Source organism: Ammodytes marinus (assembly GCF_949987685.1).
Source record: "Ammodytes marinus genome assembly, chromosome: 15".
Lineage (NCBI taxonomy): Eukaryota > Metazoa > Chordata > Actinopteri > Uranoscopiformes > Ammodytidae > Ammodytes > Ammodytes marinus.
The window spans coordinates 28,155,678-28,178,296 of NC_137219.1; the positions used below are offsets into that span (position 1 = coordinate 28,155,678).

The 22,619-nt window shown below is 40.7% G+C and overlaps 1 protein-coding gene across 2 annotated transcripts; it reads right to left on the reverse strand.

The window, feature by feature from the left end:
- Positions 1-8,515: 8,515 nt before the first annotated feature.
- Positions 8,516-22,519, reverse strand: commd8 (COMM domain containing 8). 2 transcript variants are annotated; one of them, XM_080042000.1, is made up of 5 exons: positions 22,462-22,519; positions 21,730-21,885; positions 17,223-17,375; positions 13,657-13,762; positions 8,516-8,735 (listed from the first exon to the last, which is right to left on the reverse strand). In XM_080042000.1, exons 1-4 carry the CDS (start codon positions 22,504-22,506, stop codon positions 13,661-13,663), a joined length of 456 nt encoding a protein of 151 aa, XP_079898126.1. In that variant the 5' UTR covers positions 22,507-22,519; the 3' UTR covers positions 8,516-8,735; positions 13,657-13,660. The 2 variants fall into 2 exon arrangements, with proteins under 2 accessions (XP_079898126.1, XP_079898125.1); XM_080041999.1 differs by having other exon boundaries at positions 13,657-13,812.
- Between the last annotated feature and the right edge of the window lie 100 nt (positions 22,520-22,619).

The following is a 22,619-nucleotide window of genomic DNA, read 5'->3' on the forward strand; positions in this document are numbered from 1 at the left end:
ATTGTCATTGTTATCCATGGTTTTGCAGAATTGCCCCAATATTGACGTGTCAAATATTGTGCTGAAGACAGGACGTAGCTTTATGACAGTGACAGGAAACCAAAGTGTAATGTCTTGAAAACTGTAGAGGAAGAGTAATTACCTTTGGTTTTCTCTGCTGCACTCTTTCTCTTTTCTGCTCTTGCAAAAGAGATCTTGATCTCCAGTAGATCACCTGATCACATAAGGCTTGTGTAATTGCTGCAGAAGAAAGGTACTAGCTGCTGTCCTTTTCCCACATCATGTGTGGAAGTCCATGAACGTTCCCGTCCAGTAGTATGTGTGTTGAGGACATTTATTTCACTGAACGAACTGTTAAAGCTGACCCACGCACTTTACCAAGGTTGATGAACGGACCTGTGTTCTAAGGATGCTGCATTTGTATTGAATCCAAAGGTGTTAATAACAGGATTGATTTAATATACTTGACCTTATGTCCCTCAAACAATTCCTGGACATTGGTTGACATGCCGGGGAGCATTATTTTGTTGAAAGTGTCCCATCATGATGACTTCAGTTTGCTAGCATGTTACGGTCTTCTTATGCTTTGGCCCTGTTATTTACAGCGTAAAGCCAAAGCATTCTCCCCTCACCCACAGGCATGTACAGTTGTAAGAATGTTTGGATCATGACCTTGTGGTATTTGAACCAGAAACGGACTGTGCCACCATGGTAGAGCTTAGATCAGGCCCAAAAAATCCAGCATAACCCGAGCCTGGCAGTGTTCTGTAAGGAACCCGGCCCACTCCATTAAACCGTATTAATGGGCCCAACAATCTTTAGTAAGTTTGCTGCTATAACTCAAATTTAAAAACACAATTCCAAGTTGTTTGAATGACAGAAGAAATCTGTTCAGATGAACTTAAAGGGATAGTTCAGTATTTTGAAGAGGGGTTGTATGGGGTACCTAGGCATAGTAAGTGTGATACCTTATGGAGAGGGTGTGCAGTAACTATAAGGAGTTTGTGGGAGTTGGCGCTGTAGTCAGCATGTGTAATGTTGCAGACATGGCCGGAAGTAAAACGTTTTTCTCCACATATATACTGTACATGCTAAGTTAAAACATAAGTATTAGTTCAATTATACACTAAACTGATATTTTATCCACAGCTGCCTCCACATAGCTGTACATTTATTCTATCACTCCGCCAATCAGCTGCTCAACTCTAGAGCTACTGCGGATTACTCAAGAAACACAAGAAACCAAAAAAACAATGCTGACCGGGGTCAAACTAAAGCTGTGGAAAAACAACTCAGTTTAGTGTCTAAGGAATATTTAGGTTTAAGGTTTGCATTTATATATGTGGAGAAAAAAGTATTTCTTCTGGCCCCCTCTGCAACCATCACAAGGCTGGCTTCTGCTACCGCGACTTCTCCCCCAAACTCCCTCAAGTGACTGGTAAGTGATAAGGTAACACACTAACTATGCGTACGTACCTCAAACATCCCCATTTCAAAAATGCTGAACTATCCCTTTATTGAGCGGTGAAAACACAGAAGCAGGAGAGCATGTAACACAGCTTACACCAGAAGCACACAGCAGCAGGTTCCTCTCAGCGTGGAGAGATGAGGATCAGGGCGCTTGAAGGCGGTGTGGCCATATAGGAGACACATAGTGAGCGCAGTGTTGGAACTTTTAACACTAATAAAACAGAAGCCTGACCCGGGCCCGAGGGGAAAGGTGGGATCGTGGCCCTGGCTCGTGCAGATAAACATCATGGTGGTGAGGTTGGGTCCAGGATTCATCCAGCTAGAGAGCAATAGTCCTACTCATCCATAGTGCATCACTGATGTTCATGAGCCAGCCTTGTTGCTAGATAACAATCTCAGTACTGGAAAATGACGTTCAATATGTTTTTATAAATAAAATATTTGTTTCTAAAATATTTGCACATGGCAAGATAATGGTTAAGGCTTAGAGAAAGGTCTGAGTTCCAGTTAGTAAGGAGGTGATGGTTAATATCATGGAAGTAAAGCACACCAGCACCGTGAGCTCTACACCTTACCGTACACCATACACTGAATGTTTGAAATTGCACTTGCGAAATGGTCCAAATGAAACGTTCTTTTTAATAATACTGAGCTGCTCCTGGTCCAAACACTTCCAGCAGTTTATCATTGACAGGAGAGGCACCCTGTGGTTGTCTACTGCTAAACCCCCATACAGGTAGACTGAGACACTTTGAGTGTTTGTGTAATTCCTTGTTCTAAACCACATTCACTTGATGTCGGGCACATTATCAAACATCCTTGTGTTCTGGTCGTTTAATTGTTTAACGTTTGAAGCTGCTGCATTTATTAAGCCCATAAACTAAGGAGTCTCGGTGATGCACAGTTCATTTGGTTTCCTCTGTACTCTGTTCCCTGGCAAAGCAAACAGGGAATGACTGTTGCTGTGGCTTTGGTATGGACATTATTATGCAAACTGTAAAAGCGGGATCACTTGTGTGGTTGTGGCATTCTTTCTATTTCTCTGGTCACTTGAGTGTTTGACAGACTGGAGTCAACAGCTGAGTTCTCTTAAAGGTTAATAATGCCAGGTTAATATTTCATAGCTTTGATGGGGGGGAAAATCAAGTGGGCATTTCCCAAAGTTAGCGACTAGATAGTGTTACTGATAAACAGTATGGTGGAAACTACAAAGATAGGAAAAAAGAACCAGATACTAAATCTAAGCTTGAAACATGGTATGTTTTTTTTCTTTCTCAAAAGATCCCCCACTTTCAGAAAAAAAATGTTTTAGTATAGCAACGTCAAGTTGATGGTTAAACAAATGTGGATTGCTTGTCTTATCAGGGCTTTAAGCAAACAAACAAAAAAAAAAGCAAAACCCATAGGCTTCTACAGGACACAATAGTAGCAGTGTGCTCTCTCCTCATGGCTGAATATTGTGCCTTTACCAAGAATCTCAATATTTTCACAGGGTTTAACTGAAACTTCTATCTAGTGAGTAGAATTTAAAAAAAACAAAAATCAAACTTGTACTTTTTTTAGAAGAAGAAGAAGAACAACAAGGAGAACCAGAGACAGACGAGGACTATTTAAGATATTTTCTGAGGCTTTAAAGTACAGTACCATTATATAAGCGTAGATTGTAGTAAGACATTCCAGCATTACAATGACAATCTTTTGAATTCAATGCTGAAAAAAAAAAATCTCCCCAAGACCTTTTCCGTGCAGTTTGTGGACATGGCAACTTTGGCTTTCCTTGACAACAACGGAGCAGGACAGATGGACACATGTTTTTTTTCTGTGGACAGACAGACAAGCTAATGGACGAGCTCTGAACAAGCGCTTTGCCCACAGGCTGGAGAGAGCGGGAGAGGACATGTGCTACACTCCTTTTGTGTATAATTACTGTACCTTCTTTCTCTCCTGCTCCATATGTGCTCTGAAGTGGAACATGGAATACGTGTGTTTTGTTTGAGTGTGTCTTTCTGCTTGTTTACAGACAAACGTAACACACTGTGTAAAGAAGAGAGAGAGAGAGAGTGTGTGTGTGTGTGTGTGTGTGTGTGTGTGTGTGTGTGTGTGTGTGTGTGTGTGTGTGTGTGTGTGTGTGTGACACAATATGAGCATAATATGGACATGTGCAAGGGGGGAGGGGAGAAGGGGGGAGAAAACAGAAAATATTAATTCTTTGTGCCAAACTTATAAAGACTCAAAGATTAAAGTTTAAATAAAATTGCTGGCATCTCTACCAACTCCAGATATGGCGTGTTTTTTGCTGAATTCTAAGAACCTAACAAGTAAGATAGGTTTCCTTTGGTTTGTCTGTTGAGTTTTTCTTTTTTCATATGAACCTCCAAACTGATGACACAGTTAGGAAACTGGGTTTTATAAACTTTTCATTAAAGGGGCTTATAAAACATTGACTGTATAAAGGTTAAACAAATATGAATCTCATATAAAATACATTAAATTCAGGGATATGTTTTCCACCTAGAGCTGAAGTGGTTCAAAGTTAAACAATATACTTTTTATCATTTATAGTCACCTTGCAAATGCAGATTTGTTTAACTCACGCGAGGCTAATTTGCTACAATGTTTTTTTTTTACATTGGATATACTAGAGGCAATACCATTCCATGTGTTTCAGCATATGCTCTCTTACCAGCACATTACAGTCATCTGAACAGTTGAGCTACTTGGAATGCTTAAAGCTTGAGCTGGATCAACTCCATGAGAAGAGATGAGCAGATGGATGTTCAAGTGTACACTGAAAAAAATAAACATTGGATGAACTTCATCCAATGTTTATTTTTTTCAGTGTAATGATTGTGGACAACGGTTGGATCAGAGGCAAATCACTTCTAAAGAGGAACACAGCTGAAGTACCAAGTCTATTTATTTTACAGTAACCCTCTATCACAAATAACAGTTGATTGTTGTTGCCTCTGCCTTCCGTACAGGGTTCCCACGGTCATGACTTTCATGGAAAAGTTATGACATTTAAAGAAATGGTTTTGGAATGAACTGAATGTTTTGGAAAAGTTTTGAATTTACACACATTTTGGCTAGTGTTTAAAACATGCTCATAAATATTCCAAAATATGTCTAACCTTATGCAAAATAGTTCCTTGAATTACTGTTGTTTACATTTTCTGCTTGCGTATTATCCACATAAATGCCTGGGAAGTGTGTGGATATTGGGTATAATTTCATGTTTTTTTTAATATGTGTTGGTTAAAATGTGTGGGAACCCTGGATTCAGAAAAATACGAAAAACTCCCCAAATGTAGTGGTTTGAAGGAACTCAGGGGGAGAGCAACCAAGGAGGGATCCCTCTTCAAAGGTACAGGCCAGACATGCAGTAGATAGCATGTGTGTACAGAAAAAAACATTTTAGTATTAAAAAAAATTATATTGATCAAATTACAGATACGTGTCAATTGTAAAACCTTTGTGAAGAATATGGGATCCCAGAAGATGTTGAGCCATTTCAATGTGTGGCTAAATACGGTAGGTAGAACCTTGATCCACACAAGCTCCTCTGCACCACAGAGACCTGATACTAGCAGACTGGGTTTGACTTTTGGCTCAGTGTGGGAACTTCATGTATTTTCAGTGTAATGACACATACTGGTTCACAACATTTGACCTTGTTACATCGCCATGGAAACTTGTGCTGCCATGGTAACTTGTGCCATGGTACCTTGTGCTGTACACGGAGAAGGTTATGTTCAAGATAATTGAAGAACATGTATAAAGCTTTATGAATCTATCTATATGAATGATATAAACATTCTAAACTTTGTCAGCCTCTTGAGTTGTATGTTCTCCATGTTCTGCGCTTAAACAGTCCCACAGGCTGCTTGCATAGGCTTGCATTTTATTCAATTCTTTCATTAGCCATAAAACAGGTGTCCATTCATTATGAGAAATGTTTGGAAAGGGTACATTTGACCACACATTTGCGAGCTTACGAGTAACGTGATTATTTGCAGTGTTCTCTGACAGATTCCTTTTAAAATTCCGATCTTCTGTAAAAGAAAAGAAATTGTAAATTCTGAAAATGTGTTGGTGAAAATTTTGAGGGAAAAAAAATGCAAAATGATGTTTGCAGCCATTTGACTATTAACTGTATGTTTTCAATGTTGCAAAATCTTTTTACAAGATGTCAAGTTTTCAAACACTGTTTCAATCATTTGAAACTTTTCTTTCAGATTTGAATGATGTTTTTAATCCCATACTTCTAGACTGATGATCAAAGCACTAAGGCCTTTTACTTGTTGACCTGAGATTTGGAGGTAAGCATATGGTTTAAATGATGTCGTTATACCTCTACTTCATTTTCTCCCAATTACGTTTGGCATAGATAAGCAGCATATAATGTAACGTACTACACAACCGTGAGATTCACCAATCATCCAATGCAGTCAAAGGTCAAAATCCATAAACATCTGAACTGGTGCACCACAGATTTCAGGGCTCAAGCCCAGAACTTCTCACAGCGGCCATATTGCTGCGAAGCGAGGGCTTACAGGTACTCATGGGGCAATGGGTACTTATGGCAGTAGATAAAACACAAGATGTGTATGTGCCTTTCACAGTACCCTAATGTGCCTTTACATTGGAGAACATTTGAATATGTTCCTACTTGTCAATTATAAAATGAGTTCACTTTTCATTTAACCAAGTGAAACTCTTGTTAACGCTTGTTAAAGATCATCTTTCTGAGAATAGAAAAATGCAAAGATTCCTCCAACAGCTTTGGTTGAGATCACACTGACTCAGCATCTTGTACGTCCAGCTGTACTGTGCAGACTGGAAAGGCCGTTGTCTTTTTATAGTTAGTATAGTGTTAAGATCTGGAGGTAAAGTGTGGTGGCTGGAGGAGAATGTCATTAGTCCAGTTAGCATGTCTCTGGATGACAGAGCAATGTTATTAGGACGTTTAGCATGGCTCTGCCAGCAGTTGGCCCCATTTCCACTGTTAATCAGACAGCCGGCTGTTTAATCAACTGGACGGCCCCAGCCTGGACACTACGCATCAGCGGCACTGACTGCTGTGACCTCTGTTATATTCCATTACCTTGCGTCTCTTTTATTTGTCCTTTTGCCCTGAGTAAGTATGGCTTTCTTTGCTGCTTATTGAAGTGAAAACTTCTCCTTAAAGGCATACCAAGCGATCTCCAGCGAACAATTGGCAAACCTTTGTTTATGATGATAGGCTACTAGCTGAGTCAATGTTTGAAGCTCAGAACGAGTGGAGCGGCCAGAGCGTTCCCCAACACGGTGGACCGATGGAGCTCAAACTTTTTATAAATTAATATATAGCTGTACACATACAGATGTGCAACTTCACAACTCTATTCCTGAGATCCTCTGAGATTTCCTTTCCCTTTTGGCATGTCTGACCCGTATGGGGTCACTTTGGTGGGCCTAAACTGACCTGGTTTTATCTCCTTTTTTATCTAGTGCCGCCCAATTTCTTCCCTAAAGATCTCTCATTACATTGGTCCATTTCATCAATCAATTTGGCCCACCAGATTGTGTTTACCTGCTCGGTTTAAGCAATGCAGCTCAGGGTTCACAAACTTTTGAACATAGAAAAGTTAGCAAATCATTTGTTTTATATGTTTTAAAAATTGATTTCCGGAAAAGAAAAATGTTGAATTGATAAACAAACTGTTACTGCATATAAAAAATACTGGTATTGATAAAAATGAATTAATAATGGTTAAACTGAATACAATTCCAAAATGCTCAAGGAGTTCACATGCTTTCAAGCAGCACTGTATATTGCTGATAGAGAATTTGGTCAGGTTCACAAGAGTTCTATAGGAGTTGATTCTTAAAAGAGCTGTGCTTTTGAGAACCTATTTCAAACTTGACACTCAAAATACTCTACACACACACACTGTGATTAATACCAAATATTTGGACAACTTGTATTTTGATACATCGGCAACATTTATCTAGAAACTTCATACTTCCAAACAAACTAGCCCTGTGTACCAATACCCACACTTCCCTACTATTTAGTATGCCAGAAAAATATTTAGGATGTCCCAATACATGCACGTAAATTGTAGTATGCTGAAAATACATACATGCCCCACAAACTCCAATGGCATTTTGGAGTATTCATCTTTATTCTTGACCTTTCTTACATACATAATGAAAAAAAAACTTACTTATCTGATTTTTTCCCCCTCCTGTGGCCCTAAAACGTTTCTGTACTTTAGTATGTAGTGTAGTAAAAAGAAAAAGTATGTGATTTGAAAACACACACAGTCAGACCGTGATCCAGTCCCTGATTGCTTTGCTGAACACATCTCCTTCCATTGGCCTTCAAAAGCAAACTGTAAAAAACAACTAACTTTAAACCAACAGCTTTCTTTTTAGTAGGCCTACCAGTAAGACGTCAGCCTCTAGACCTCAAACGGCCCCTGACGGTCAGACAGTGTGTGTAGCTGGCTGCCATCAGTGCTTGAGTGAGTGCGTAAGATCAAATGTTTTATTTATATAGACCAATATCACAAATAGCCAGTTTTTCCCTCAGTGTTTTTATTCCGTAAACAATATGAAACTTACTCTCTGTCCTTAGACCATTGAATTAAAGATGAGCTGTAACAACCGTGTAAAGCGCTTTATAAATGCAGCCATGTAGGCTACCTTTGAAATGCAGTGCAGACCCTTCTAGTTAGCATTCGGGCTCTGAAAAGCCTATGTGCCTGTTCATTCTACTATATGCTAACCTCATAGCATAATTGCCTAAATCATATTTACTCTACTTTTACTCTACATCTCCTCTATTCTACATCTACTTATATATACCATATACTCTATAACCCTTAAAATATGACTTAGGCAATTATGCTATTAGGCTAATGAAAATAGATTTAGAGTAGAGTAGATGTAGAATAAAGTAGATGTAGAGTAAAAGTAGAGTAAAGTAAATATGATTTAGGCAATTATGCTATGAGGCTAACGACAGAAATTAATGGAAACTAATTCAATGCAACAGAGATGCAACAGAAAAGAAACATTTATTTTGCATGTTCATCATCATGAAACACTGCATCACAAAAACAAAGTGAATTTTCAACCTCACTAATACACAAGAGAATTACAAAGGACAGGAGTTATGAAGGTCTGGAAAGGATTTGAAATCCGAAAGAGAGAAAAAGTCTCCTGTGGCTGTGGATCAGCGCTCCACCTTCTCTCCATCACTTCAGCTGTAGCACCACCTGCATGTGTTAGGACACAAGGATACAGGACATGGCAGATATTAGCATGGCATTTCACTGATCAACTTGAAAATATTATTCACAACTCATTGACAGAATGTCATTTGTAGAACATGGATCTCATAGCTAAATTATTTACAGACTGTTCAACGTTTGTACGGTGTTGTAATTTAATTTAAACAATGACGATATAAGTTCCAGCGGCTTGTTAATATTTTTGTATTAACAATAAATCAAATGAGAATGTTTGTTGACAATCACTTTTTGTCAAATCAGTGAATATCTCCTCAAATTCTGCTTCCTTTCCGCACTGTGAGTGAGCTGAAAAAAGATCTTGTGTTAATACACACAGCCTAGACTCTGGAAACGGGTACGTAACAGGGTTCGACATAACGCATGGCCCGTAGGCCCGGGGCCAGTAAAATCATATGCAGGGCAAGTTGATTGGCCAGTCACTGTCCCGCCCGGGCCAGTGACTGGCCAATCACAGTTCAGTATCTTTTTGTAGACTACATCATGGTTCATTGAAATGCGCGTTGAGAGTCGTAATGAAAGCAGTGTTTATTTAAGACTCAATATAATAAACCTAATATAAAATATATTTTTTAATGAAAGGCCAGTGGACAAACGATGCGTGGGCGTTTTGACAGGTGGAGCAACAAGCGGGCGCACTCTCGCTCCGTTGGCAGAGCTGCCTACCGTCCGCCTGCGAGTCGACAAATCAATCGACTTGCTTTGCCCCCTTTCTTTCTTCCCACAGCAGAGGTTGAGGTGCAGAAAATGAAGTGAAAACTGTGCTTTTCCTTTAGCTGCCGCCGTAATGTTACAGTATTTGCATGCAAGCCCCAATGGTAATACAAATGAGAGGCTTTATTTAAACGCTGTGAATGCGTCTCCGGTGATTGTGTCGGTTGTAGACAGAAACCAACGGAGGGACTCGGCTCACTGGACAGTTCCTATAGTCGCGCAGTTTGTCTGCCGACATGGCACTGTGTTTTCAGGCTCCAGACATACAATCAGATCGCGGAAGTCTTTCCCATTGAAATCGCTAACGGGGGGAATATCCCCGGTTATTATTTTAGCCACAAACCGCAGTTCATCTGCGCGACGGCTCACTCACTGGCGAGATCACACGGTGAAACGCTGCTGTGATCGGACGAAGGCATTGTGTGTTTCTAAGGTCATTTAACGTCATAGTCTCAGACGAGCGTTTAACTTTTGCTGCATATTTTGCACTGCATTGTTTTGTATCAATAGTTTGAAAAAATGGTCCCACACCGGACTCTTATGTGAAGCTGACACTTCGTGCTGAAGTGACGCTCCTGCAGCGCGCTCACGACCAGACGTGAACTCGTACACGGTGAAATCTCCTATTAAAAAAACGGCATAACCCCCTGATTTTCGGATTTCTATTCTATTTTTAAAGTCAACTTCAGTGCAAGTGGAAAACCGGTCATTCGGTCGACACATTCACATCCCTAATGCATATAGAGAAAGTAATAAAAACAGCCTACCACACCACAAAGAATGATCAGGGGCCGTATTCACAAAACATTTTAAGGCTAAGAGTAGGTCCTAACGTGCTGATTTAGGAGTAACTCTCAAAAATAAGGGGCGTTTCACTCCTAATTTTAGGACTCCTAACTTTTTAAGATAAGTGTAATTCACAAAGCCTTTTAGCGCTAAAACTAGCTCCTAAATCTATGAAAAGCTAAGAGTCCTCGAGAGGACTCCTAAGTCACTAAGAGTAAATCACAGACAACCATTTGATGGTGTTTTGGAGAGATTTAATGCTAGTGAGCTTTATAAAAGGTACCTTTAATAGCTGTAAGGGTTTAATGATCTTAGTAAAGCTATATTTAGAAAGTATAGACACATTTATATACAGTATCTCACAAAAGTGAGTACACCCCTAACATTTCTTCAAATATTTCATTATATCTTTCCATGCGACAACACTGAATAAATGACACTTTGATACAATGTCAAGTAGTCAGTGTACAGCTTGTATAACAGTGTAAATGTACTGTCCCCTCAAAATAACTCGACACACAGCCATTAATGTCTAAACTGCTGGCAACAAAAGTGAGTACACCCCTAAGAAAAAATGTCCAAATTGGGCCCAAAGTGTCAATATTTTGTTTTGCCACCATTATTTTCTAGCACTGCCTTAACCCTCTTGGGCATGTAGTTCACTAGAGCTTCACAGGTTGCAACTGGAACCCTTTTCTACCCATTCATGACGACATCAAGGAGCTAGTGGATATTAGAGACCTTGCGCTCCTCCATCTCTCGTTTGAGGATGCCCCAAAGATGCTCAATAGGGTTTAAGACTGGAGACATGCTTGGCCAGTCCATAACCTTTACCCTCAGCTTCTTTAGCAAGCCAGTGGTCGTTCGGAGGGGTGTTTGGGGTCGTTATCATGTTGCAGTACTGCCCTGCGGCCCAGTTTATGAAGGGAGGGGATCATGCTCTGCTTCAGTATGTCACAGTACATGTTAGAATTCAATGAACTGTAGATCCCCAGTGCTGACAGCACTCATGCAGCCCCAGACCATGACACTCCAACCACCATGCTTGACTCTAGGCAAGACACACTTGTCTTTGTACTCCTCACCTGGTTGCCGCTCCACACTCTTAACACCATCTGAACCAAATAAATGTATTTTGGTCTCATCAGACCACAGGACATGGTTGCAGTAATCCATGTCCGTAGTCTGTTTGTCTTCAGCAAACTTTTTGTGGGGTTTCTTGTGCATCATCTTTAGAATAGGCTTCCTTCTGGGACAACAGCCATGCAGACCAGTATGATGCAGAGTGCGGCGTATGGTCTGAGCACTGACAGGTTGACCCCCCCACCCCTTCAAGCCCTTCAGCAATGCTGGCAGCACTCATACGTCTATTTTCCAAAGCCAACCTCTGTGTACGACGCTGACCATGTGCACTCAACCTTCGTAAACTGGGCCGCAGAGTGGTATTGCAACATGATAACGACCCCAAACACACCTCCAAGATGACCAGTGGCTTGCTAAAAAAGCTGAGGGTAAAGGTTATGGCCTGGCCAAGCATGTCTCCAGACTTAAACCCTATTGAGCATCTTTGGGCCATCCTAAAACGGGAGATGGAGGAGCGCAAGGACTCTAATATCCACCAGCTCCTTGATGTCGTCATGAATGGGTAGAAGAGGGTTCCAGTTGCAACCTGTGAAGCTCTAGTGAACTACATGCCCAAGAGGGTTAAGGTAGTGCTGGAAAATAACGGTGGCAAAACAAAATATTTACACTTTGGGCCCAATTTGTAAATTTTTTCTTAGGGGTGTACTCACTTTTGTTGCCAGCAGTTTAGACATTAATGGCTGTGTGTCGAGTTATTTTGAGGGGACAGTAAATTTACACTGTTATACAAGCTGTACACTGACTACTTTACATTGTATCAAAGTGTCATTTATTCAGTGTTGTCCCATGGAAAGATATAATGAAATATTTGAAGAAATGTGAGGGGTGTACTCACTTTTGTGAGATACTGTATATCATATTTATATAAAAAAATATTTATTAAGTTCCTTTTCCTGCAGTTGCTTTGGGTTTATGATGCACTGAAAGTTACTGTTGGTGTCACGTTTGGGTTTAATTTCCTACTAGAGTAGGCCTATATGTGGCGCTTCGCAGCATCTCCTCCGTTCCACAGGTCCGCTACTGTATAGTTGCGCGTCTCGCCTTTTTCCTTCCGCATGCATTTTACGATTTCGCCGGCTGTTGTTTCTAAATGGTGAATTTCCTGGTTTGTCGTTGTCTGACTATTGCTGCATAGTCGCCGTTGAGAGAAATACAGTGAGAGTGCATGGCGTGCAGCTGTTCAATGAGGATATTTTTTCCGATTCAAATCATTGTAATATTTAAAATGAATAGGCCTATGTGGCGCTATTGTAGGCTAATTGTGAACGAAGGTGTGGGAAACCCTGCAGTATCTTGGTTTCATGTTAAATCAGTGTCACTTGTCATTAATTATATATAAAAACTCTTTACTTTAATACAGCGACACGATATGGATATCTCCCCACAGTGTTTCTATCATAAATTCACTCTTAGGGACTCATTTCCTCTCAGCCAATCACTGTGGGCATAGAAGGTATGAACATGATGTCGTCCATAGCAACAGGGTCAACACCGCCCTCTAGTCTTAGTTTAGGAGTCCCTCCCATTCCTTAGTAAAAGTTGGTCTTATCAGCTTTGTGAATAGGTTTTAAGAAATTACTCCTTACTAAGAACTTTTAGTGCTCCTTAGGAGTACTCTCAGCGCTAAGATAAAATGTTTTGTGAATACGGCCCCAGACCTTCATCTCTTATTTATTTATTTATTTTATGTTTGAACATGACTTCTGCAGGTGAACTATTCATTAAACTGCCCAAATTCAAGAATAAAAACAATCATCAAACTATTGGACTTTAAAATACTGGCCGACCCCTTCAACATACTTTCAGTTGTAGGCTTCAAATTCAATATGTTTGCCTGGTTTTATATTATGTGTATGAGCAATATCAATATTTCATATAATTAACTAAAAGAAAAATAACCAAATCTAAAGGGAATATCTATACTGTTACAGTATAGATATTCCCTTTAGATTTGGTTATTTTTCTAACACAGGTATTATAATTATTGACACTAAATTATGAAGAAAAAAAAAGTGTGTGCAGGGCCAGTGAAAATATACAAGGGGCCAGTAAAACTCGGATCCACTGGCCCGGCGGGCCAGTAGGAAAAAAAAGTTATGTTGAACCCTGCGTAAACTAAGAAAATGTAAAGAAAGGGGTAAGCAAACATGCCCGTTTACAGAGCCTAGGCAGTGTATTAATCCCAGATTTGTTTGCAGTGCGGCCAGTAAGCAGATTGTGTTTTGAGTATTTGGTGTATGTTGACCTTATTAACCGCCTCTAGTGAAGTGATGAGAGTGTTTAAGCTGTCTCTGTCCAGCTCCATGGAGACACAGCGCAGGGCCCGGTCCTCCCTCACATCCAGACTGAGGCTGAGCAGAGGAGTGTGGAGAGAAGACATCTTATCACTGGACAAAGCTAACTGCAAGGAGAGAGACAAGGGGACATTAAGACACAGCAGCAGTGCAGTGTGGAGCCACTACCACACTATGGCTGTGTGTCCACTAAGAAAGTCCACTTTAGTAGGACAGTCATAGGCATGGACCTGTTTCAAGTCAAGGTTTCAAAATGGTACCGGCCCGGCCCATGCCTAGGGTTTGTCTTCCCTAGGCAGCTGTCATTATGTGGGCTATGAAGAACAAACCCAGCCTACTGAATGATGCCACTGGGTGTTAAACATAGTTATTGTTCAATGAGTGACTGCCTCAGGGCGGCCCTTGGTCTTTGTGTGTGTGTGTGTGTGTGTGTGTGTGTGTTGTCAATGATGTTGTTACAGGGAGTTGGTGGGCAGAGCTTCATCACCTGTCAGAGATTTAACTCACCTAAGCAGGCTGGGCCTAGAGGCCTGACATGTGTATGGTTTGCATTTGCTTTTCCCACATACATTGACAGGCAATGCAGCCACACTCGTCCACTGACATACATTGTATGGTTGCTTGCTCTCAAACACTTAAAGCCACTACGAGTAACATTTAAATATCTTTTAAACAACCTCATGTTTCCTCTGATGATCATTAATTACCTTTAACAGCAAACAAGACCATCAGTGCTAAGAAAGACGTTTTTATATAGTTTTTATTACTGCGTTTGGTCTGGTCGCACACCCAGTCCGATTTTTGGTTTGCGCATGCAGGCTCTATGGTCACATATTGGTATTGGTCGCAGATTTCAGTGTAGCGCAGCAACGCGATTTGAGAAGCCTATCCCACCAGGTGAGGGAAGGGGAGCGGGAGCCTTGTTTGAGACAGTTATTTGTCATCATAATGACTGATAACGGGGCTGAACCATCAAAGAAAAAAAAGAAAATGCAATGAAGAAAAGCTAAAAGGAAGAGTGATAGACGGGCGGGAGGAGGGCGTTGCCAAGCAACGTGTACACAATTTCATGGGAGCGAATGAGACTGCAGTGGTTACTCCTAAATGAATGAGCCATACTAAAACAAAGTTTACTTTGCTTTAGTAGCAAAGTTTACTTTGCTTTAGGGCTGCAACTAACGATTATTTTGATAATCGATTAATCTGTTGATTATTCTCTCGATTAATCGATTATTAATCGATTAGTGTTTTGGTCCGTAAAATGTTAGAAAATGTTGAAAAATTTTGATACATTTTCCAAAGCCCATGTTGACCTCCTCAAATGCATTGTTATAACCAAAACACACAGATATTTCAGTTTACTGTCATAATAGGATTAAAGAAACCAAAAAATATTCACATTTGAGAAGCTGAAATCAGAGAATTTGGAAATTTTTTATAAAAAATTACTCGAAACGATTAATCGATTATCAAAATAGTTAGCGATTATTTTAATAATCGATTCGTCGATTAATCGTTGCAGCTCTACTTTGCTTCACCATCATCAGATGACCATTATTCATCTGAAATAGTCATTATTTACAACAACATAAACACATTACCTCATCGTGATCCATACTAACTGCCGTCTCTGGTTCATTCGCTTTCTGTGAGGACACGGAATCTTTCAGCTCCGTGCGAGTGGTTAGTGAACCTGCATCAACTCATTGCAATCAGGTGTGTGTAGCACTGACTGGCATTAGTTGATCAGAGTCACTAACCACTCTCACGGAGCCGAAAAGAGTCCGGTGCCCTGACGCTTTCAACACACGGACATGCACTATATTGCGTCCTAATCAATTGACACTCGCACGGCCGGCACGCGCTAGAAAACAGCTTTAAAAATACTACCGCTTTTGCCAAAGGGGCCGCCAACGGACAAATTTACTCATAGTGGCTTTAAAAAATATATATTATTTGAATGAATCAAGACTATTTGTTGTCTATGCTTTTTATTGCACATATCAAAGCCAGGTTGGAACACATTGTACACCTAACTTATAAGGTTGATGAATGTCAATTGATATAGTTTTTGGTGACCCAATGACCTTATATCAAATGCTATGCTCTTATTATAATATGATTTCTGATCGCAGTGACAGCTTACTGAACAATTCTAATGTATGTGCCTTTGATTTTGTGCAACCGAATCATGGCTAAGGTAAACCAGGATAACCCAAACATTGCCCCTTGGTTTGTGCAATAGCCCCCAGGTTAGCAGGTTATTATAGTATTTTATGGAGTTTACATTGATAATTATCTGACCTGGTTGTTCCAGGTGTTTTGTATCCAGCTGCCTGACATGTGTAACATCCCGGTAAGGAGAGGATGTCGCTCCCATTTAACCAAAAGTTTGAGACTGACAGGCGGCCCATGTGACAGACTGAGCAGTTATATATTCAACCACCAGGTGCCACTGTTCAGTCTCACAGAGGTCACACAATTTTCAGAAATTCATGAGAACTTGTTGTCAAAAAACATTGTTTTTTTATATCAGTTAATATCTCTTCATGATGAAAAAGTGATTGAACAACAAGTATTCTCAAGAATCACTGACTAAAGGGGCGCCCATAGCTCAGTGTGTAGGGCGTCCCGGGAAAGGTTGTGCTGACGTCAGACATCATGGCACTTCTACCACGTCAATGGTTTATTCACAATATGCTGATTGACAGGTAAACAGGAATATCCCCGTAGCTGCTGCACATGTAAACACCTTGTATGGAATATTGTCTAAACCAGAATATGGACATTAATCAGAATTTGCTGTGAATGTAACTGAGTCACTGACTCCATCTGAGGGACCTGTGTGTGTGTGTGTGTGTGTGTGTGTGTGTGTGTGTGTGTGTGTGTGTGTGTGTGTGTGTGTACGATCAACTTTAAAGCTCCCATATTATACACTTTTCGGTACTATTATACACCATATTATATGGTCTTAGTGGTCCCTAATACGTTTTTCTTTAATTGTTTGCTGAAAAAAAACTTTCAGATAATTTATTGTACTATGCTGATGTTCAGCTAATCTCACAATGGCCTATTTTTAAAAAAGAGCTGCAGCTCCTCTCGTAAATATACAATCTTTGAGCTGCCCCCGCCCCCTGTCCGGAAGCGAAGCCAGATACGCCTCGCCCTCTGTCTGTCAGGGCCGTGGACCAATAAGAAATAGGGGTGTGGGCTGCACAGTGGAAGCTTCTGGCTTTCCAGTTTGTGAGGTCAGAAAAGGGGAAAATTCTGACTGGAGTATATTGGGGGGGAGGGGTGGGGGTTTCAGAAAGGGGGAGAGTGAGAACAGGAGAGATTGTTATTTTCTAAAATATTTTGGCAGTCTCTAGGCACACCGTGGACCCATGGATATGTTAGAACACATTTAAAAAGTGCATTTAGCATAATGTGTGACCTTTAAAGTACAGCTAATCCAGTTGTGATATTATCATTAGAAACACATTGAAACCAAAAGGTTAACAGTGAGGCATGAACCAACCTTAAGCTGCCAGTCAAAGTCCTGCAGAGTGGCAGAGGAGATGTTGTTGGTTGTGTCCATGAGAGCAGAGTGGATCTCCTCTTGCCTGGCTCTTAACACACTCAACACAGCCTCTGCATGGCCACTCTCCACAGCTGACAGACAGGCCAACACCTGCACACAACAACAGGTGAATTACTAAACAATGAGCAGTGTGGTTTCTATCAATGGATGCAGTATCTGCTTTGAATGTGAAGCTACATGTTTGGACCATTTATTTTCCTTCATTGAACTTTGGATAATTGAATAAAAACATTTTCTTCTCTTTATTTCTTATCTTTAATTTGCGTGTTCACATTACTTACATAGTGATACTCCGTACTCTACATGGATGTGACAAAAATACACACTTCAATGTTAAAGTCGAATCTGGACGCATACTATAGTATTTTCTAATCATCTTAAAGTTCACATAATATGCACATTTTCAGGTTCAAAGTTGTGATTTGTATTTTTTCTAGAAACTGCTTTCATGGTGTAGTGTCCAAACAAATCTTTTATATTTCTCACAGTGCATTTTATTTTTTATAGTTTTTTTATTCAACAAAAGATTTGTGAAGCAATTACAGTACAATGATTAAGTTTTTTCCCCTTTTTTCTTCCCCCGAACACACCCCGCCCATATCCCACCCCCACACCCAACTACAAACAATCCTGCATCAAAAAATCAGCACAAAAAACAATACACAATGTTAAAAATGACATAAACGAAATACACGATACAAGAAACAAAAATAAACAATCAATATGAAAAAAACAAAAAAAAACATAAAGAAATAAAATTATATCAAATAAAAGAGGGGAGGAGGTAGCTACTCTTCTATTGTTGTTGTTGTTTTTTTTAAATAATTTAGGAAGGGGCGCCAAATTCTGTCAAATTTATTCTCGGATCCCTGGGTAGTAGGGGAGAGTGGCCTAAGTTGTGCAACTTTTCACTCAAAGTGACTTTAAAGTAAGGCCTTGACAGTAAAGTCTCCAACTCAAATATGTACATATATTTCAGGGTGTTGTGCATCCCTGGCAATAAAAACTTTGGATCTGGAATAAACTGTTGAAGAAATATAGCTTTCAGAAAAAAAGTTGTCTTGTTGCACAACTTGCCCCCGGTGTAGTGTAAGTTGTGCGGTTGGAGAGAATACCATGGGGTGAATTGTGCCATTGCTATATATCTCATAAACTGTAATGCAAGACAAATCCATTAGACAATCACTTATTTAAGGTGTATTTAAAGTAAATAGTTGACAAAGATTGAAGGACAATTTTCTTAAACAAGGCCTAGCAGATCTAATGGTTTTCCCTGCAAAGCTCACAATGACAAAGTCACCATCATCATCTTTCTGGCCATCTGAACTCTCATCAGTGGTGTTATTAAGTGGAATGGAGATGTCACTCTCTTCTGAGCTACTGTAGACAATCACTTTCTTTTGGTGACCTGTGTATACAGCCATGCCACTGGCACAACTCTCAGAAATGTACTTTGCACTAGTTGCTCCGTGCTTGTGGAACCAACTGCCACCTGACAAATGTGATTCCCTCTACATTTCTGCCTTTAAATCAAGGCTCAAAACCCATTTGTACACCCTGGTGTTTCCTCCCCATTAACCATCTTACCTCTGCACTACTATCTGTGTTTATGTGGATGTATGGGCTTTATGTCTTTTATTTTGGTTATTGTTATTTTACCTTCATTGTTTACCTACTGAATGCACTATGTACAGCACTTTGGACAGTGCAAACTGTCATAAATGTGCTTTTATCAATACATTTTACTTACTTACTTACTTATAACTCACCTAGGCCCTTTGGCACAAATCACCCCAATCCCAGAAATTTGGAAAATAAGCATGATGCAGCAATTTAGGGCTGACATTGTGCTAACTATATAGACTCAAAGTGTAGCATACTAAAGCACTAAAACATGTGTCAAATGTTTTCAAACTTGTCTATAAGTGTTCAGACACAATAATCAAAAAACCTTGATCATGGAAATTTTACTTTGAAAGGCAAAACACAGTTTTTTGAGCTTAAATGTGCTTATATCTTATTCCTTGTGTCTCCCTTCTTTACAGGGTGAGTCAAATGGATGGCTCTTCTTAAATATGTGGTCACATATGAGTCTGGGCTGAGTCGTCAAGGTGAAAATGCACCCAATACACTAAAGAACGGATATTAGCAGCCCAGTAATAGAATTGGAAATTAGGGAGGGCCATTCCACCTGTTTGTTTGGGTCTTTGAAGAAAAGCTTTCCGTAACCGAGGGTGTTTACCATTCCAAATATAATTTATCATTAAAGAGTCAAGGGCCTGAAAAAAGGATTTGGCGAGAAAGATGGGGAGACATTGGAATAGATATAGGAACTTTGGGAGTAATGTCATTTTAATTGAATTTATTCTACCTATGAGAGAGAAAGCCAGGAGACCACTTCGATAATATTTGCTTTGTTTGCTATTGTGACCCTAACAAGGGTCAGGCTCTAAACAAAGCAGGGGCTGTCAAACTGGATTGTTCATACCATTGCACATGTCCATGGGACCAGTGGACGCCCCCCGCCATCCATTCAACCAGGAGTGTCTCAGCATCATGGGCTGCCCTGAGAGGGCTGCCCCTGAGGACCATCTGTGCCAAGGCATCGCTTAGCACATTTTCCAGGTTTTCAACGTCGCCATTCCCCATCCAATGGGGGTGGTCCTATGCCAAGCTCTGCTGTCTCCAACCAGTGAGCTGGTTGCTTGGCTTCTTCGTGACGTTGTTGGTATTGGCCATCCAGTGCTTAATGCACCGCCTCTGGCGGTCAGTAAGGATGAAATAGAACGTAGAGTTACGTATGTAACTCCGGTTCTATGAATCCTGGATGACCGCCAGAGTAACAGGTCACTCAGAAGTATTGTGGTTCGCGAGAAGATTCTGGGAACAGATCCTGTCGACACCAGGCTATATAGCCCTTCCGGTGTCACAAGGGTCACAGGTGACTTTGTTGATATTGGTACTCGAACTGCGCATGCGCGAGACGGATATATCCAGTGCTTAATGCACCGCCTCTGGCGGTCATCCAGGATTCATAGAACCGGAGTTACATACGTAACTCTACGTTTTTTAACACAGTTTTTGAACACAGGTTTTCAGAAAGGTGGAGGTGGAGATAAAGAGAGAGGATTGTTCTATTCTCATAGTTTGGGGTTCTCTAGTCACACCGAGGACATATATTTATGTTAAAAAAACATAACTGGGGCTCTCCAGTGGCGTAGTGGATAGAGCGCGTACCATATTGGCTCTGGCCTTTGTTGCAGTGGTTGCGGGTTCAAATCCAACCCGTGGACCTTTACTGCATGTCATCCCCCCTCTCTCTCTCTCTGTCTCCCCATTTCAACTCTGTACTATCTAATAAAGCTTAAAAATGCCAAAAAAAAATCTTAAAAAAAAACAAACATAACAAGGGACTAGGGCTGGGCGATATGGACCAATTCTTATATCACGATATAGGTAATTTTATATCACGATATGGATATATATCACGATATAGTATTTTTCCTTAAAATTCAATGGATTACAATAACCGTACTGAACATTAATCACATTAGATTATTTTCAGCTTTTGCTTGGAATTTAAATTTCCATACAAAAGAAAAACTGGTGCAAAATACCACACCAGTCTGGCTTTAGTCAGTCAAATAAAAATGACAGCATCAAACAAATAGCCTACATTTTCCAATTGATAGTAGCCTATATCAAAATAATGAAAGACTTGAATTTTCCTGCAGTATTTGCTCATCTTCATTTAAAAAAGCTGTCAAAATTAACTAATGAGCAAATATCTGGTAATACTTTAACTCCAGCTTCAACACAAATAATATTTTCAAGTTTGACATATTTTAAAGTTACATAAAACCAGCCTTGCTGGCTGTCTCCAACAATAACAGCACGGGGGTGAAGCCCCGAGTAGGCTAAAGATGTCATTATTAGCCAGCTAGCTCACGAGAGCTAACCCATGTAGTTTGCGGCTTAAAACAAGCCAACTCTGCGTCACGGCAACAGCACGCTGAAGCAGCAAGCAAGTTTCCTTTACCCGATGACATTTTTGACCGTTAAAACCAGCTGCTCTGCCACCGTGACACGGAGTTGGTTTGTTAACTGTCATGGCGCACCAGAGCTAGACAGCTAGAGCAACAGATGAGGCTTCTTCTGTTGAGGGTAGAGAAGCTGTATTGCAGCCCAGAACTCTGCTGCAGAGCCCCCGTGTGGCGCGGCGGTGTAACTGCAGTGTAACTATAGGGACTCGGAGGGACAGCTGCCTCCCGCTCCATCTATGCTCCCGCCACATGAACTTTTTTTCTCCGCGATATAAACGGTATGGCCAAATCTCTCCCGGTAGACACTTTCATATCGTCCACGATATGATATCGTCATATCGCCCAGCCCTACAAGGGACTATCTCTTATCATCTCTATTCCTAATGTCCATGCTGTCTCACCTGTTGATCGGAGCTGTTGTTGCCGACAGACAGTCTGAAGAGGGCGGTCAGAGAGTGTGTGAGCTCCAGCCATTGGTCCAGGCTCCAGTCAGCACAGTGCTCCTCTCTGTGGGGAGGCTCCCGCCCACACAGCCCGTCCACCACACTGTGACACAGCTGCACACAGCAACACAACCTCAACACTGGACCAAAGTCTACAAGAAAAAACCTATACTTTTTTTGGGGCAGTTTTTGAAATGTGGACAGTTTCCTGGTTACATTTTTATATAAAAGAGAAGTTCATCGCGATTGTTGGGCTGATAACTTACAATGACCAAGACCTTCTGGTTAGGATCACAACCCCACAGACACACACACGCACGAACACACACACACACACACACACACACACACACACACACACACACACACACACACACACACACACACACACACACACACACACACACACACACACACACACACACACACACACACACACACACACACACACACACACACACACACACACACACACACACACTTAAAGTTAGTATAGGCTTTAATGTAAAATAAATGAAATGCATCAACCGAGTCAACCCACGTCTGGCTTCCCACAGCCATTTCCACCACTGTTTGTTGTGACACACATTAGGTTATTATCTGGGAGTTTTTCTGAGGAGCCAGTGGATCCGTTAGGCATTTAGAAAAATAAAAACGTATCAATATTTATGAATAACGCTCGCAACTTACTTTTCGACAGGCTGGGAGAGGTAACCTGCTCAGTGAGACCACCATGTTTTCATTTGGTTCCGCCTGTCGGTCAGCTGACTTCGGTCACGTGATACTATCATCTGCGTTCACGTGATGTAGGAAAAAAAGCTTTATAATCTCTAATGAATTCTCAGCGT

Bases quoted from the DNA above. Each gene is read 5' to 3' on its own strand.
- commd8 (XM_080041999.1), bottom strand. From the start codon at position 22,506: ATGGTGGTCTCACTGAGCAGGTTACCTCTCCCAGCCTGTCGAAAA. The intron at 17,376-21,729 runs GTGAGACAGCAT...TGTTGTGTGCAG, and splicing joins ACAACAGCTCCGATCAACAG to GTGTTGGCCTGTCTGTCAGC. The intron at 8,736-13,656 runs GTCAACATACAC...TAACACATGCAG, and splicing joins CACTAGAGGCGGTTAATAAG to GTGGTGCTACAGCTGAAGTG.